Genomic DNA, 19054 nt, shown 5'->3' with positions numbered 1-19054 from the left:
ATCCACACCCATTCTTCCACATACACATCCACATCCATTCTTTCACATACAAATCCACATACACATCCACATCCATTCTTTCACATACACATCCACATCCATATCCATTACATCACATCTTATTTTCATCTTATCACATCCATTCACATCCTATCACATCTCATACACATCTTATCGCATCCCATTTACATCTTATCACATTCTATTTTTATTTTATTACATCCATTCACATCTTATCGCATCCTATTTACATCTTATCACATTCATTCACATGTTATCGCATTCTATTTACATCTTATTATAACCATTTCACATGCTATTCCCATTTAGTAGCTTTTTCTAGTTTGATTGCGATAATGGGACTTTTTCTAAATTTCTACCAATTACTTGGCCTAATTAAAGGTTCCTTCTCTCGAACGACTATTTCTATATTCCTTCTCAATTCCTCAATTGATTTATATTCAATATTCCTCTTTTGAATAAAAGAATTCATGGGATTTACAGAAATCAATTCTAACCATATTTTTACTTTTGATAAATAATCATAAATTGAATTATACTAAAAATTCCTCTTCTTTCCATTTAATTTCTTGGATCTCAAATACCATGGGAATTCCTCTTTTTTGCATTTAATTATTTACATTCCAATGTCATGGGAATTTCTCTTTTATCATCAATATTTCTCATAAAAAAATACCCATCAATTATGCTAGGAATTTCTCTTTTCCCATCTAAATGATGGAATTCCAAATGTCATAGGAATTCCTCTTTTACCATTTAAATATTTCTCATAGATAAAATAAATTTATCTAAAATTCATCTTTGAATTTAAATAAAATACCCATTGATTTCAATATGCTAGAAATTACACTTTCCTCATTTAAATATTTGAATTCCAATATGGTGGGGATTCCTCTTTCATCATTTAAATTTATCTATGCAAAAAGATAAATTTAACTAAACTCTTTCTTTAATTTTTAAATAAAATATACATTATTTTAGCATCCCAATTTTTCTCTTACTTGATTGGAATACATGGATTTCCATTGTCATGGGGATTACTCTTTTAACATAAAAATGAATTACTAGAAATTCCTCCTTTTTCGAATTAACTATGTATGCATAAACATAAAAATTAACTTTTCCATGATTATAATGAGAATCATTCAATTAATCTAGGATGATTAATCCTAGAATATGGTAGGAAGTCCTCTTTTCATATTATGAATGAAAATGATTTATGTGTTAATTTTTTAAAATTTTTACCATAGCTTTGCTGCTATTACTGATAATTCTCAATAATTTTAAAAACATAAAGTTTAGTAATATCATATGATAGAATAACCATTAATTGGATCAATATCAAATTATGGACTTGATTCCTAATTTTTTCGTGAATTAAAAAGCATAAAAGCATTAAAAAGCCACTTATTTGGCCTCAATTTAACAAGCATAGAAATTACTTTTAGATTAGAGAATTGCTTCATAAGAAGCTTCATTTGAATATAGAATAGGTCATAGGAATGACCATTCTTTGGGGGAGAGAGAGACATGCTTTAAAAAAAACATTTAATTTAAGCATAAATAAAATTTTTTGTGTTTTATCACTACAATTCATTAAAGAACTTCAATTGTATTAAAAAGCAAATTAATTGAATGCTTCTCAAGCTTTAGAGGGGTTGAGAAGAGAGAACATTTGGAGATTAAAAAAAAAGACCATAAACCACACTTTACCTCCTAGATTGCTTGATTCTTTAATCAATGTAGAGGCCCCTAACCAATCAATTGGTTTGGTATGTTGATGAAGACTCCAAGGAAGATTGAAGAGAGAGAGAGAAACTCCAATCTCTCCAATTTGTAGAGGATTTTAAGAGGATAATAGAAAAATATTATTATTTCAATATAATACTGGTATGGTATAGTTCTCATATTTTTTTACAAAGGGCCAAGGATCTATTTATAGGTGAGGGAGGCATCTAACCAAGTCCAACTAGTTTCTAGAATTTTCTAGGTTCAGTTTGGCTGAATTTGGACAAGATTTGGACCTAGTTTGGCTCCCTTTTGATTTGGTTTAATCCAGGAGAGAGGAGAGATAAAAATATCACAATATTTTTGAGTTTAAAGCTCCAGCACACATGTGAAATAGGCACCTCCTTGAAGAGCCCCCTTCTCCTTACCAAATTGTCAAATTTAAATCATTATACCCAAAATATCTCATTTTTTTAGTAATATTCATAGTTTTTTACTAATAAACCTTGTACTTAGTCAACTCTTTATCTTAAGTGGGCCTTTACTCATTTTTGGGTATTTTTCTTTTATAAATTGGATTTATCTCCTCCCCACACTTGGATTGATCCTATTGGCCCATAGGAACCTTAATTGGACCATAATCTAATTTTTTTTGAAATTCTAGACCCTTCGGCTAAGGTCCTTTACACTTATTTTCAATTAATTCCAAATACACGTTGGAAAGTTCTTTTTGAATTTCTATTTGACGGGAAACCATTTTAGACACTAGGAGGATTTTTATATCCAAAAATACCTCAATTTTAGATTACCTCTCTCTAGATATTTTCTCTCTCTAAGTCAAAATAGGGTAAAACAAAATCTTTCTTTTATTTCAAAGAGGGGAATAATTACAAGATCAGAAGGGGAGGTTCTTTCACCTGTATACCTCAAAAGCTAGAGGGAGGATTCTTACATCCTACCCACTTAAAAAACGCAAGATGTCCTCATCTCGTAGGTGGAGTATGATCTCTTTCATCATCATCATCTTCTTCTTCTTCTTCTTCAATAACTTCTAGCGTTACTGCCTTGGAAGTGGACGGCCGATTTAGGAATATCTCTCTTTGACTTCCCCTATTCTGAGGGCAGAGGTCTTGCATTACTTTGGATTAAAATTGTGGGTTGGTTAGAGGGTCTACCTCTGGGATTTCTCTGATTTTGGTAGAAAGAAACCTGATTACTCTTGAAGGAAGGAGCTGGAGTGTGAATCTTAATCCCTGATTTTTTCACCCTGAAAACCTTGTTCCAAAAGAAGTTGGGCAATCCATACTGCGATGTCTAAATCCTTGTTGACAGTTATAGCATTTCACTCCTTTGTTCAAGGGTGGAACTTCTAAAGTTGAATTCCAAGGGATTGAGTTTCGAGAAAAGGACATTTCTTCCATTCTGGAACTTCCCATATCCGGGGCTTGACCCTTATATCTCTTAGATGGTGGAAGGTTGGAATCACCTTCTAGAGCTAAAAACCTTTTGAAAGGTGATGGTGCTGGCTTTGACGGGACCTTGACATCAAAGGCCTTGGCGAAATCCTTCGCCATCCGCACTGCTTCGGCCATGGAAACTGGCTTGGCATTCTTCACTAGGATATTCAAAGGTTCGTTCAGTCCCCGAATGCACCTAGCCATCAGCTGTTCTTCATCTAGCGATGGCAAGTATTTGAGGAGGAGAGCGAACACTTATTGCTACATGTATTCTATGGTGCAAGGTGTCACGTAGGCTGTAATGCCTGTGGGACCGACGGCAGACCGGATGGCCAGGTCTGGGGTTCAGTGGGAGAGGACGCCCATGCGGAGTCATGGGCAGCCAGGCTAGTGTGAACGACAGGCCACACACTATATAGCCTGGGGGATGAGGGGCAATCCTCATTCTTCCTCTATGGCTGGGTGGTGAGTCAGAGGTCGTCCCCTCCTGTGGTAACGCCCGTATCGGCGTTACGGATATCTAACACTGGTATCAGAGCGTGGTTCGATGGGGTCGTCAGGGTCCGCGCGTGACCGAGGGACCGGAGCCCACTCAATGGTTTTCAACCATTCATCTCCTCATCCTTATCTCCAATGGAGTGTGTGGAGGGAGGCGGCCAAGACATTTAGAAGGGAAGAACTCTCTCTCTCTCTCTCTCGCCCCGTCACACACAGCAAGTAAATTGGAGGTAAGCTTCTCGTTTTTTTTTCGTTAAGCTTGTCTGCCAAACAATTTGTCAATGGTTTTGAGGGGGGGCGAGGAGCCACCCGTAGACTATGTGTGGGAGTGGGGGGCAAAAACCAGCCCAGGACTCGTAGCTGAAATGCTAAATGAACTCTGCGTGGGGGGGTTGAAACACTAAATGGCCTGTGTTGTGCAGGGGGGCAAAGAGCACCCAGGGCGAAAAGCAGCCATAACACTGTGTGTTGTGTACAGAGTAGGGCGAAGAGCCATTATATGCGCCACCCAAAACCCACGTTTATAGGGGGCGACTTGCTGACTTGTGCGTCGTCTAGCCTTGCGTGTGCGCCGTCTGAAGAGACTAGGCGGCCAGCCCGACGGCCAGCCAGCCAGCGGCGCAGCAGGCGGTGGCAACGACCACCAGGCAGCCGACCAGCCCAGTAGACGAGAAAATATATATATATATATATATATTTTAAAATATATATATATATATATATATTTTAAAATATATATTTCATTATTCAAACAATCCTCTCTCTCGGATGGGGAGGAGGGATAAAAAAACACAAAACAATGGTACGCCCCACGAAACAAACCCAACACGACTTTCGCGCCGTGTGGCCGTAGTGCCCGTTTTCCACGAAAGAGACCCACCGCACACGGCCGTAGCGCCGCGTGCTAAGGGAGAGACAAATCCCACGGCCGTATACCGAGTCCTTCGAGAGAGAGCCGTTCTATGGCCGTTGTGCCTAGTGAACACTTCTATGGCCGTAGCGCCTCGAGGGTAGCACATGTGGTGATCACACATTTGGTTCAGAGAGACTAAATTTAAGCTGAGCGGGGACTTAGTATTAACCATCAAAGTCACGTAGTTTGGCTATATTGTAAATCTAAAACCACGGTGTGTTTTACTTGGGCTAAGAGGACCGGCAGTGGCGTCAGTTGTGCCCAAATTAGACAAAGTGCTTATCACGAGAAATCAAGGTAAGCCTAATTGAGCCGTAGTGCTCATAACCCTTCACAATCTTTTAACAGTTGCTAGAAGATTGTGATAAACTTTGGCAAATGAGAACCATGTACAAGCGTAGTCTTGATGTGTCCAAACAAGTTGCTTACTGTTTGTTAGCAACAAGAGAGCCTTGGCCCGTAGAGGCAAGCTAGCCCTTGTTGGTAGTAACAAAATAGTGTCACTACTTTGGCCTAGAGAGTAGTGACTAGTTTGATTTAGTCACGTAGATTGCCTTGTAAAAGTAATCCCTAAGGTGTGTATTACTTGGGATAAAGGGGCTAGCAGTGCTGCTAGCAGTACTCAATTGAATGGTTTATCTAGGAGTACTAATCTGAGGGATTTAGTCACGTAGATTACCTTGTAAAAGTAATCCCTAAGGTGTGTATTACTTGGGATAAAGGGGCTAGCAGTGCTGCTAGCAGTACTCAATTGAATTGTTTATCTAGGAGTACTAATCTGAGGGATTAGCATACGCCTAGATAATAATAGCAGATTTAGGATTGATTTGTAGAAATCAAAGGTAAATCTGAAGGGGTATAGTCTTGAGATGTAATGCTCAATGCCCTTATAGAAGTTGATCGAAGAGAACTGTTCTTAAACTTACTAGCATGGTTTTCTCTTCTTTTTATTGCCATGCGTCGACATCCCACTGCTCGAGAGTTTGTGGTGATCTTTCGAGGGGGGGAAGAGCCTTTTTATGTCACATCAATTGGTTTGGTGGTAATTTGATGGTATGGGACATCAAATTCTCACGGAATCGATTGTAGTCTTGGTGGAATGGGACGCCAAGGCTTGTGCATGTAACTTGACTCTTTGGCAGGTCTGTATGTACACTTGTCTGCAGTGATAAAGTGTGCAAGATAAAATTTGAACTTTGAAAATTACCAAATATAGCCATAAGTTGGGATAAAACCCAGTTACAGAGTTCGGAGAAGCTCTAGGTAGCAAGACCATGATGGTGTACTAGTGCTAACAGAGTGATTTAGTTTCGGAGTGATCTAAATCTAGAGGTTAGCAGTAAGACTAGTTTGGTTGGACAGTTTCATGCATGGGGGACGCCCTATAGCATTTTGCAAGCGTAGTCTTGCCTATGTTCAACATAAGTGTGCGATTGTGAGCACATTTTAGTTGCTACCATATGAATTTGGGAAATACATTACTTTCCTACATAAGCAATTGTAATATTGCATGACAGGCTATTTTGCTTACAAGTTCATGTGTGTGTAAACCCTATAAGTCGTATGACCCCTGGGGAATGAGTGGAGCATTTCTAGGATTTAATAAGGTTTTACATGGCAATAGTGAGTAGTATCTCACTCTAGACGAGCCTGTTTGTTGTTAGTATTGGATCCGACATATGTAGTGTACATAAACTCGGGCTGAGTTAGGATAGGAGGCTAAGCCAGAGAGCTTAGTGGTAAATCCTACTGTATCTGGTGAGTTTTGACTTAACCGGAGTGTTAAGAAGTAAACTCAAAGCCTGGGGCTGAACTGGAGTGTTCGGAGGCAGACATATCTTTTGTTAAATCGGAGAATTTAGCAACAGATGAGCTTGGGGTGAACCATGGTACCCAGGAAAAAAGCTCTTCACACTAAAATAGTGCACAATAATTTTAGGGTGATAAAAATCCATCGCAGGAATGTTTTACAACTTTCCATAGATGATAGATGAAGACCATGTACTTTACGGAGTTAAAGTACATAGGTGGTGACTTCGGCGCCACATTTTTTGTAGGAAGTCACCAGTGGTGTGGTTAGGTCAGCCGAGACTCCACAAGACCTATGCACTACTTTTTAAGTTGACCTCTATGATAAGTACGTCCAAAAATTCGTGTTGTAATACCAGAGATTGTACTGCAATGTGCAATGGAGGGGTCAATTTGTGTAGTCACTTCTTAGCAGCAAGTGACTTAAGCATCTTGTTATAGATGGTTGTATATGGTACTCCCACTCGGGGGAGGTACGCCATTGGGTACGGAGTTACTCACAGACTAGTATGGAGCTACTAGTGTGATGATAGTGGGTACGTAGTTACTCACTACTAATACATAGCTGCTAATAAAATTAAGATCCTCGAGTGAAAGAGACTCTAGATCAACATTTTAAATTATCGAACCACAATCCATGAGTATCGAGGTACTCATAAATATGTTGACGTTGTCAAATCGAGGGACCGATTTGTTTGATGGTATGGAATAAGCAAGGAGAGTGGAGTAACTTAAAAGTTACACATCACTAGTCCTAGTGAGTTGTCAAGGTCATCCGTAGTTTGATGATCCCCTCTACCTATCAGACAACATTCAATTTTGCAAGCCCTCGCATTTAATCCGTAGTGATTATGAGTTTGGTGTGAGATATGGTTATGAAGTTCTTACAAGAGTACTCGTTTATTTGCTTGTCATCGGTTATAGCTTGATAAATTGCCACCTGTGATGATGGGTAGGTAGCTTTGCCGCTATAATGAGGAGGCAGCAAATAATGTTCTCATAGTTATACTTCATACCAACACCAAACAGGGATAGGATGAAATTCCTAAGTTCATCATCACGAAGTACTGTGATGTTTGCATTTATATTGAATGTATGATGTAATGAGACATTGGGCTTGTGTAATTACCATCAATTATCTAGTAACCTATGGCTTCGCAGCAAGCTCAGTCATTATCTGTGGATTGATAATGTAGTTTGGAATTTTTCTTGATAGACGGTACAACCCACCCAAATGATTCATAAGTGTGTAACCGCTTATGAAGGGTAATAATATGCAACAATGAAGCACTTTGTTACAAGTGTGAAACCACTGATCTGTTGCAAAGCAGTTTATCAATAGTACTACCATATGTACATAGACACTATACCACATCTTCGTTGCAAGATGTTTAAAAGTTTCTTGGAAGGACTCAAGAGTATAACATATGATATTAAACACGGTCTAGATTTGTTCTTGGACCTATGACACTAGCGCGTAGTCCGCTTGAGAGTAGAGTTTTTGAGGACAAAAACCTTTCTTGAGGGAAAGGAGGGATATCCTCAAATATCACATAAACTCGAATAGTTGTGTGAGTCCAGACAATACTTGAAGGGATGTGTCTGGTAATAGCAACAAAGAGTTGTAAGTGATTGGATGTAACTCCAGACACCCGTAGTGGTGCAAGAATCTTTATCAAACATCTCCACATACTATATGGTCTGCTCGCAGATATAGTATGGCATAAGAGATAGGAAGTTTGATTGTTATATTTGAAGGAAAATTTTCAAAACTTACATTTACTCTGAGTTAGAGTGGAGTTTAACCATCCGTAGATTGATGGTAGTTAGAAACTCAACAAGATTCTAGAGCATATGCTTGTGCAAAGATGTTACTCTAAGAGAGAAAGTATCTCTTAGCTTTGGAACTAATCCTTGTGATGCATGATTAGATTGGCTCTAGTTTATTTCTCCTATGGCCGTAGAGCTTTCCAAGGAGAAGTTTTAACAAGTTGGTGATGCAACATGGTAGCGTAGTCTACAAATATCTAGTAGCATAGTCTAAGAACTTGCGCTACTAGAGTGCTCTCCAGTACATTAGCTTCTGTGCTAATGACATGATGCAAAATCAAGGCATGAAATTTGCCTTGGGGTTTTGGTTGAAATACCAAATCACGGCTTGCGTGAGTACTACTAGACATTTGCTTACCAATGACTTCCCCAGTTAATGGCACGCCGGATTGCCCGTAGAGCGGCGGTCGAGCTCGACCGGACACGTGGAAGAAATATGCTAATTACTCCATTGACGACGGGTACTTACTTTACAAGGGTAGAGTATGTGTACCAACTATTGGTGACTTTCGGGCCCAAATTCTTAAAGAAAGTCATGCTAGTCCAAGTGTGGGTCATCCTGGGATTCAGAAGACCTATGCACTAGTAAAAAGACAGTTTTATTGGCCTAGTTTGTTTAAGGATGTCCAGACTTATGTGCAGAAATGCAGTAAGTGCCAGGTCAATAAACATGAACGTCTTAAGGTTGGAGGACTACTCCATCCGCTGGAGATTCCTCAAGGGAAATGGGAAAGCATTTCCATGGATTTCATTACCAGTTTACCCAAGACGAGTCGAGGGAATGACTCGGTGTGGGTGGTAGTGGACAGGTTAACTAAAATGGCAAAGTTTATTACCACAAGAAAACTGTAAAAACACCAGAGTTGGCAAAACTCTTTATTGAACATCTCTACAGGCTATATGGCCTGCCCGCCGCAGATATAGTGTCGGATAGAGATAGAAAGTTCAACAGTCATTTTTGGAGGGAAATCTTCAAAAAGTTGGATACTACTCTGAGTATGAGTACGGCAGATCATCCGGAGTCTGATGGTCAAACTAAAAGAGTTAACCAAATTCTAGAGGATATGTTGCGTTCTTATGTTAGTAAGAAGCAATCTAATTGGGAAGAGTACTTGCCCTTATTGGAGTTTGCCTATAATAACTCCAAACACTTAGCGACTGGATTTACACCATTCATGTTAATGTATGGATTCCAGCCGAGATCTCTGATGGCTGTAGGCCTAGAAAAGGAGAAGATTCAATCTGTCAAGGATTTCCTTGAAGATATGAATGATATGCTCAGAGTCGCACGAGAGAGCATTCGTAACGCTCAGGATCGCGCGCTAAAACTTATGCGGATAAAGGACGAAGAAAGGTGACCTTTGCAGAAGGTGACTTTGTATTCCTCAAGGTTCCTGCGCAGTCAGAAACCATGAAAACGGGAAAGTGTGATAAACTTTCTCCGAGATATTGTGGTCCTTTTAAAATCCTTAAGAAGATTGGGGACGTAGCATATAAACTTGAGTTACCGGAGAGTTCTCAAGTCCATCCTATCTTCCATGTCAGTAAACTGAAGAAATCAGTTCACGGGTTAGAGAACGTAGTTTCTTCAGAGATTTTGGTGGACTTGATAGAGCCACCAAAGATACCACATGAACCTAAAAAGATTCTACAGTATCGTGACAGACAAACCCGACATAAAGTGTACCAGGAGATACTTGATAAATGGACAGATAGGGATGAGGAGGTGGCAACCTGGGAAGGCCATAGTGCAATTTCCAAAAGGTTTCCCCAGTTTGTTTTCGAGGACGAAAACTCTTCTTAAGGGGGGGTAATGTCACGTAGGCTGTAATGCCTGTAACTGACGGTAGACCGGATGGCCATGTTCGGGGTTCAGTGGGAGAGGACACCCATGCGGAGTCACGGGTGGCCAGGCTAGTGTGAATGGCAAGCCACACACTATATAGCCTGTGGGATGAGGGGCTATCCTCATTCTTCCTCTATGGCTGGGTGGTGAGCCAGAGGCCGTCCCCTCCTGTGGTAACGCCCGTTAGCGGTGTTACGGATATCTAACAAAAGGGATTCCCACAAAGGAACAAGGGACAATAAAAGAGGTCATTACATGTATTCAAGACAAAGGCCATGGAACCTAAGCAAGCAGTGTCAATTGGAGATGCTCAAAATGCATAGCAAAATCCTAACACAAGAACTGTCTACTGAATACGAAGAAGCAACGTAACCAATGAGAACGAATGCAAAGAAGATGAAATTAAAGGTGTCAATATAGAGATTTGATGACTTTGTAGAGGACATAATGCACACACGGGAAATTTCCCTTCACTTGGAGAAGAAAAAGAAAGCCGATTCCCTTCTCTTAGAAAAGAAAATAAAAGTGATTTCCCTCTTCTTAGACAAGTTGTTCAACACAATGATCTAAGATGAGACACAGTAGATGTATAGCTTTTATTTGGATATTTTATTTATTCTCAATTGCACCAAATCTCTCCAAGGAGCACATATCCACTAATGAATTGGAGCTAAAAAGGGTCATGATCACATTCACATAGAGCTTCACCAATAGCATCCTTTGAATCATTATAGTCATAACCCAAACATCCAAGGGACTAGATGTCAACCATGAAAGAGGTGATGTTAACTCATTAATGCTTTGATCGAGTCAACAAGAGCTAATGAAGTTCATGGTCAATAAATAAAATAGTTAACATTAGTGCCAAGGATGCAAGGATCATTTATATGGGATCAAGGTGTGATATTCAAAGCCTTAGCAAAGATATCTACCTTATAAGAAGCCTCTTACTCATAGATGGGTGCTTGAGATACAAACCAAAGACAGGTTATCAATGCCCAAAGCCCAAAACCCAATAGCTTCTTCAAAAAATTCATGTTTAGCTTGGTGCTTCATGTAAATGGATAAATGTACTATTAGATGCCAATGATGACACTTGGATAAACCTAAGGTTGTGCCTAGGCCTAGAGACTTGTTAGTGTGAATAAGTGAGTTTTGATGGTGGGAGACAAGTGTGAATATCCATAACTTAATTTGTACATAAGTCAAATTTAAAAGCTCAACAACCTAAGTTATTTTTAACTTGTGAGGTCTTGTTCTCTGTTTCCTTCTTGATGTTCTTTCTTTTCATGCTTGTGTGTGTCTATTTGTGCTCTCATTTGTGTTCAATGTACTTATGAGTTTCTATGGTTTCATTATAGCTCATGTGTGTGGTTTCTTACTTGAAGGAAGTGGTACAAGTTGAAGATAGTGGCTTGTGAAAGTGCATGAAGCTCCCACATGTTTCTCTTAATAAGTAGTTAAACACCTTAGGACTGAAACTCACATTGCATTAAAGTGAATGAAGATTGAGAGAGAAAGTGATTCATAAGAGAGAGGAGAAGCTAACAAGAGAAGGTGTGATAAGGAGAACAAACTTGGGAGAGAAGCTTGTAGGAGTCACCCACTAAGAGACACAACGTTCTTCCTTATAAATCTTGGAAAAGGAGTAGACACAATGTTTCCCTCAAGGGATATGGAGGGAAGAGATTGGCATGGGCTTTTGCCTTGCTCTCCACAAACTTGGGTGGATTCATTATTCTCACCATCACTCTCACACTTGCACTCACACTCCAAATCACCTCCTTGCACTCACGCTCTTGCTCTCGTAATAACCTCCTTGCACTTATACTCATACTCACACTTGTAGACATACCTTCCACATTCTTATTTCACCCTGATTAAGACAAGAGGCTAGAAAATCTATTAAATTTGTATCCTAGATCCTTGGCATTAAATACTTGTGTGTCGAAAGACTCCAAGATGATGAACTAGTGGTGGGCAATTAAAGTATGTATGAAAGGGAATAAGAGAGGAATTGTAGGAGTGTTACTAGCCACCTTGAGTGTGTCACTGTGTTGCTAATTGTCTTAAGTGACAATTAGGAGAGGGAGGAATAAGTAGATGCAATGGCATCTTGCCCAACCCTTCTCAGTAGAGTAGTCTCTCTCACAAGTAGTAACTGCAAACCTCGAGACATTTTTTATGTGCCCAGAAAGACCGTGTTAACACTCTTTCTAGAAATTTGGGAGAATTTCATGAAACTATGTCAATGGCCCCTTGTTAAGCCTACACCCCTAATTAAAGTCCCTCAGCTAAGACACGAGGATCTTCCCGGTGTTTCCATATAACATCATTGTACCAAAAAATTAATTCCGCATAATAGATTCATAAAGCAACACTAATAAAGTTGTATCTTTTGTAACAACCTCCAAGGACCATAATCGCTCAACCCTTGCAACTCCATTGTAAGCCCTCTAGCACAAGCACATGCCTGATAAAGTTTTATAGTAAGAAAAACATCCATCAAATGTGGCTTTGCAAGCCTATGGGATCAAGGTGCTAGTGTGTCTAGTAAATGGTTACCAAGCCCTAGATTTATTTGCACAATAATGTTTGCCCGTATTACTTTATGCATAATTTTGAGCTTATATTGTTCATGCGTGTTCACATAACTAAGAAATTATTCTACCCACACCAACACAGTACCAAAAAAATAAAACATAATAAGTGCATATAATCATAAACCCTGATATGGACACAACTTAGAATAACTTAGCACAACATAAAAAAAGAAAGTGAAACATAACTTAGCATAGTTTAGCACTAAGTACAAAAAGAAAATAAGTTTACATATAGTCATAGACCTCGATAAACATGACTTACAATAACTTATGCATGAGGTCCATGTTAGGACATACATTTGGATCCCTTTTTACATCATGATTATGAGGATCCAATGGCTTGTAATAATAAACCCAAGATTCTTTGATAAATGCCTAGAACAAGAAGACCCCAAGATGAGTTCAAGAACTTCTTTGAATTAAACCCTAGACTTGCATATGTTTCCATTTTTGTCATAAACCCAATAACCATCACAATATTTAGGTTTTTTCACCTAATATATTTTACTATGTGTCCATGACATTTCTGTAGAAGGATTGAGATAAATCACCACAAGGCCTCCAAAAGGACCTTCAATTCATACATATATAAGAAAATATAGATGGCACCTATGCTTGAAACCCAAAAGAAAATTAGAGAGGCCTCCACATGCTAGCATTAGGGTTGGGGGGGGGTAAGGATTATCCCACATACCTAAAATTGGAAGGCCACAAAATTCTATGTAGGGTACAAAGGGACCTCTATCCCTTCTCCAAGCCTAAGAGAAAGTGAGGCTTGGGGACATACTTGTCCTACTCCACCCCATGATGAGGTGTGAAGTTGGGACCATCAATTGTTACTTTGCTATATGGCTCAATCTCCAAATTGTTGCATCCCTTCTATTCTTGCTTAATAGATAAGGACTTTGTCTTAATATGTTCACCATAATCAGTCTAAACTATTTGGTTAGAAAAAACCCAAACTAATGCAAAAGAGAATAATTAATCAGCAATATTGGCTATTTATTTCATGAATTTTTTTAAAAAACTAAGGTAGAACTTGCAACAAGAAAGATCCAATCCATCAAGAGCTTGTTAATTCCATTTTATGGACATGGATGATGAAGGGCATGATAGTGTGATAAAGGGCAAATGAATTCTAAAAGCTAATGAAGAAAGTTTTGCATTAACCTATCTACATTTTCTTATGGTGATTTTATGCAACATAAAGTTTTATTCACCACCGCATTGACTTTCTTGTATCATGTTTTCATGTAAGAAAGGGTATTTGATTACATGTGGATGTATATTTTAAGCAACAAAATTCAGCACACACCTTGCTAAGATAAGTAATTTAAAAAGGCATTTCTAAAACCACCATTCAAGATTTTTATCAACTCTACAAAAATATACATTGGTCTTATCCATTTTAAGTAAGGCAAATTGTTTAACATTTTTGCCATACTCAAGAGAAGAACTTAAATGAGAAGAGATCTTTAAATTCCCAAATCTGTGGGATTCTCACAAATCTAGATTTCTCATAGTCTATAGATTTTAGCTACTATGCTTATCTCAAGGTATTTTGAAATGACCCGTTCTTTCGTGCTTTGTGTAGTTTATTTGTTCACCTTTACATACAAAGATCACAATACCTTCAGCATAACTTTTCATTTGAAAATGGTTTTTATATGTTGCTTGTTTACAAAAGCCATTGTCTTGTGGTTTGAAGTATCAAAATTCCATAAGGGAGGGTATCTAAGACTTGTTGCAAGGGAGGTTATCTAAGACTTGTCCCAAGGGAAACGAACAAAATGAGAATTAAATTATCAAGCAAATTATTTTAGACACTTGTAGTCTTATAATACAATTCTAAGAATTGTGTGTTCCATTCAATGTCTAATGCTGCATGTTTATATTAGTAGTCGTGCAACCATTTTCTTATCATTTGAACTCTTGAATAGAACCAGTCTCAATAAGAGGTATTGTGGACAAACAATCTTTCTTATCATTTGAACTCTTGAATAGAACGAATCTCAATGTGGGTAAATAATTTTGTCCTATTCCTCAAAATAAGTAATTAGGTTAGAATATAGATTTTCCTATGGTCCACAAAATCTCCACCCATGCAAACCTTTAAAAAAGTATATAAAAGAAAAGCTACGATCCATTAATACAGTAAAATACCATCTTAATCATGGTTAATAAGTTTTGATCAAATTTCTTCGCTTAAGTGAAAGACTTCCTTTAGTGATATGACCTTTCATATGATGTGGGCGTGATGAAGATAAATTAAATGAATGGCTCTCCGTAAGATAACAAAAAGGAAATCCAAAAAATAAATTCTAAAAGATAAAGTAGGCACTTGTTTTCTAATACAAAGGTTGTTTTGTGTTTTCTAATACAAAGTGTACATGCATTAAAGATTTAATATTAATGACTATAATGTGACTTACCACCTTAAAAGACTCTAGACAGCCACAATCATCAATTGATGTATTACAAGATTAGAGAGGATGTTCCGTAAATGTTTCAAACATGAGGCTTATGAATGTTTCTTTTAATAAATCTTTGTTTGGTTTGGAAACTTGTTTAGAACATGGCTTATTGCTAGTGACCCTTTTTTTTGCTTAATCAAAAATTTCAACTTGTGGTCACAAAAAAGGAGAAGGTGTGAAAACTTTTGGTATTTTCTCTTTCAAGTGACGTGGTGATGAGGACCAAAGGAAACGTTGAAATTTTTTATAGAGAAAAGATGGTTAATATGCTCAATACGAAATGCAAAAATTGTGTTGCACATCGATTTTTGCAGCCCATGAGTGGTGAATGATGGGGATATTTTGAGTCTTACATATGGGTATCCATAAAATTGATGCATTTTGCATGCAACGACCATGTGAAGGACAAGTAGGTAGCCTAGTTGTATGTGATTTTGGTTGCACCGACTGTTGATGTAGCTAAGACATGTGTAAGTATGTTGAATCTTAAAGGTGAAAGGGAGTGGGAAAAATGGTTGGTGAGATGCACCTCAAGACACGTGACAATTGGAAGTCATAGTAAAGTTCATGAAAGAAAAAGGAACACTTTGGTTCGTGTCGTTAGATGGTAGGGACACTTTGGTTGTCACTTTGGTGAGTTATCAACATTGAGATAGTGACCTCTTATGGGGTGAAGAGTCATGGATGAGGTAGGCAAAAGGAATGGCCAAGGTCCCATTGACGGGAGTAAACATATAGGTAGGAAAGAATAAGGATATCCTTAGGTTTTTTGTTTTAATATTTTTATTTAGGTGGTGTCCTTGGTAAGGATGGGAATCGATCCTATTGTATTCGCGGCTTAAAGGATGGATAACTATGGTCCGGGCGTCGTGACGTGGAAACAGGCTTGCGGGATTCCTACATATACAACCAACCACATTGCAGGCATTGGATGTGTTATTAGGAAGAAAACCAACCATTTGCAGTTCATTAGATTTCTGATCTACAGCATGGACGGCTGTCGGCCTAAGCCGGACTCCTGGAGCTGCCTCCCTGAAGACCTCGCCCTCAACATCTTAGCCAGACTCCCTCTTCTCGAATTCCAGAGGCTCCGCACCGTTTGCAAAAGCTGGAACCACCTCGCTTCCGACGGAGATTTCCGCCGCCTCCGCACCTCCCTCTGCTCTCCCCGCCCTGGCTTTGCTCTCTTCCTCGCCAATGAAACCAGCTCCGAAATTATGTACCTCGACTTGAATGATCCTGGCAAATGGCGCAGGATTCCGTTCTCCTTCTTGCCGGAATGCGGCGCAGCTTTGAAATTCCTGGCCTCGTCAGGTGGGTTGCTGCTGCTCGGCACGCAGAGTGGAGAACTGCTCGTGGTGAACCCCGTCAGCAAAGGATGGAGGAAGCTGCCACCGGCCGAGGCGATTCGGGATCCGTTCTACACCGCATTGAGTGCGGATGCCGCCACCGGAGAGTTTGTCGTAGTGGTGGCGGAGAGCGAGATGAGGGATGCTGCGGCGACGGAGGTTTTCGAGTCGAAGGTGGGGCGATGGAGGGCGGCGGCGTCGCCGTCAAAGGCGGGGCGGTGGAAGCATGTAGCGGCGACGATGTCTACACCGTGGTTCTACGGATCGGTGCCGGTGTACTGTAAACCGGTGTACTGCGACGGAGCGTTCTACCATTTGACATGGGATCCGGAAGAGATGGTGTCGGAGTTCGCATTGTCGGAGGGGGTGTGGAGGTGCGCGAAGGGGGGCGGGGCGGTGCCGGGTGGCGTGCCGTGGGGGGTGATGGAGGCGGACGGCAAGGTGGTTTTGGTGGAGATGAGCTACCTCAAGGCTGGCGGCGGGGACGGGGGCAGCGGCGCAGGAGGCGGCGATGCCGTACTGTCCCTTTGGGAGCTGCGGCGTGACAGCCTGCAGTGGACTCTGGCCACCCGCGTGCCAGCGCCTCCTCAGCCCGAACTGCGCGTCGATAAGTGGCGTCGTTTCGCTGTGGGCGACGGCTTCATTTGCACCACTTTCCTTCTGCCGGGCACCATCGTTACCTTCGCCAGCCAGTCCGAAGTCCAACGGGGCATGATCTACGACTGTGCTAGAGCCACGTGGCTGCCTATGCCTGACCTCCCCGGTACTCCTTGGGGTAGCATCTCCTCCCTGTTCAATTTTAGCGCCGCCCTCCACCCTCTCTAGGACGCTCTGCTTTACTCGCTTTTTAGCTGTGTTTCCATGTTTTTGGAGTTACAATTTCCCTATATTATTATATATATATATATATATATATATATATATGGCCTTCTGGGATACCAAGAAAATATGTCTATTGTGTTTACCATGAATCAATCCTGTTTCACACTCTAGCCCACCCACTAATCTTTTTCTTGAGCTGGGGTCTAGAATGCCGCCCCTACACTCAAACAAAGAAATGCTTTGTTATTGACAACTCTTGTCAAAGCTAGCTCAACATATGTAAAAAGACTACTCATGTTTATCTAATACATATATGTTTATTTTTATTTTTTTCCCCAAAAATGCTTTCCTTTGAGAATCACTACATTAAATGACTAGAGACAACTCATTTTGGTAATCAAACGTTTTACGTACTTTGTAAAATTGGCAAAACATCAATTACACAAACAAAGAGTATCTCTCTTCTCTCTAGCGCGCACACACACACACTAGCACACCTTTAAGCAAAAGGAAGAGACACTGAAATCCAAGCACCCAAAAGGGCATGCTCGAATTGGTTTTGTGTTTTTGGGTTTCAAGTCAAGATTTCAAGAAGTCTCACTCCACAATGCACCAAGAAGCATCTAGGTTGACGGCAACACCTCTAAAGCTCTCCTCGAAGGGCGACACTAGGGGGTGGATTTTATAGTGGACAAGTAGAATGAATTGAGCAACGACAAAACAAAGACATTTGAATGTAATCAACACATGAGCTTTGAGACAAACAAAATGATATGATAATTATATGAAAGGCTCATTGCGTTTCATCAAACAAAGTGAACAAATTTAAAGCTTGTGAAAGAAAGGAGTCTTCTTCATGTTTCACTCCTAGAGTTACTCCCTTGAATCTTCTTTTAAACGTACTCCACTTTACTATTTTTTCTCGATTACCCTTCACACACACACACACACACATGAACACAACCTAGTACATCAATGTTTTCATACTCTCCGTCATCATACATCTATTTCTTTACAAATTATATAGCTATGTATTATGCTCACCTAAAAAATTCCTCTTTATTCTCTGGATCAACCATTGTTGCTAGCCATCGTGTCGCTTTTTGACACACTTGTAAAAGTTGTTCACCATTTTCCTTGAAAATATTTGGGTCCATCTTATCCTTCTATATGCTAGGATGTTATGCTGTCCACCTAAGTATTTGCCCTAAAAACATCCTATCATCATTACATTCAATTTTCCAAAGCCATTTCATTTGTGCATTACAATCAACAAAATTAATACCTAGAAGATGATCTGCGAGAGTATAAGTAGGGTGGTTAGGAATCGATACCAAGAATGTTGTTCTCTCCTAGCTACTTTCTTAAGTGCTTGGCTATCCACTTTATATCTTCCTCTCACGCATGGCATAATAAGGTCTTCTTCTAAGCACATCCCAATGCACAGATCATGCAACACTGACATGAGATGTAACGTATCCATGTTTATTAATGTTGCTCACAAAAAAGCAAAGATTTAGGGTTGTTAACAACACAAGTACACTTTTGGAATAATCAAGGCGACACTAGTGGTTTATTATAATACATGTTAATTCTTGCTATCACTGATAGAGAAGGCCCCCCCTTTGTTCTATCATTAATGATCACGATCTAGCCAATATTATCATATATTTCCATAATCTTTGAAGACATCTCTCGTTTGAT

The 19054-nt window shown here is 39.7% G+C and overlaps 1 protein-coding gene across 1 annotated transcript; it reads left to right on the top strand.

Annotated features, from left to right (window-relative positions):
* Positions 1-15968: 15968 nt before the first annotated feature.
* Positions 15969-17692, top strand: LOC147628374 (F-box/kelch-repeat protein At5g15710-like). The gene has a single exon (XM_086813456.1). The coding sequence runs from the start codon at positions 16025-16027 to the stop codon at positions 17351-17353; it is 1329 nt and encodes a 442-aa protein (XP_086669582.1). The 5' UTR covers positions 15969-16024; the 3' UTR covers positions 17354-17692.
* The last annotated feature ends 1362 nt before the right edge of the window (positions 17693-19054 follow it).

Source organism: Cibotium barometz, chromosome 19 (assembly GCF_041138505.1).
Source record: "Cibotium barometz isolate CiBa-2024 chromosome 19, ASM4113850v1, whole genome shotgun sequence".
In the NCBI taxonomy this organism is placed as follows: domain Eukaryota; kingdom Viridiplantae; phylum Streptophyta; class Polypodiopsida; order Cyatheales; family Cibotiaceae; genus Cibotium; species Cibotium barometz.
This window is presented reverse-complemented; position numbering and strand designations above follow the sequence as displayed.

Bases quoted from the DNA above. Each gene is read 5' to 3' on its own strand.
- LOC147628374 (XM_086813456.1), top strand. From the start codon at position 16,025: ATGGATAACTATGGTCCGGGCGTCGTGACGTGGAAACAGGCTTGCGGG.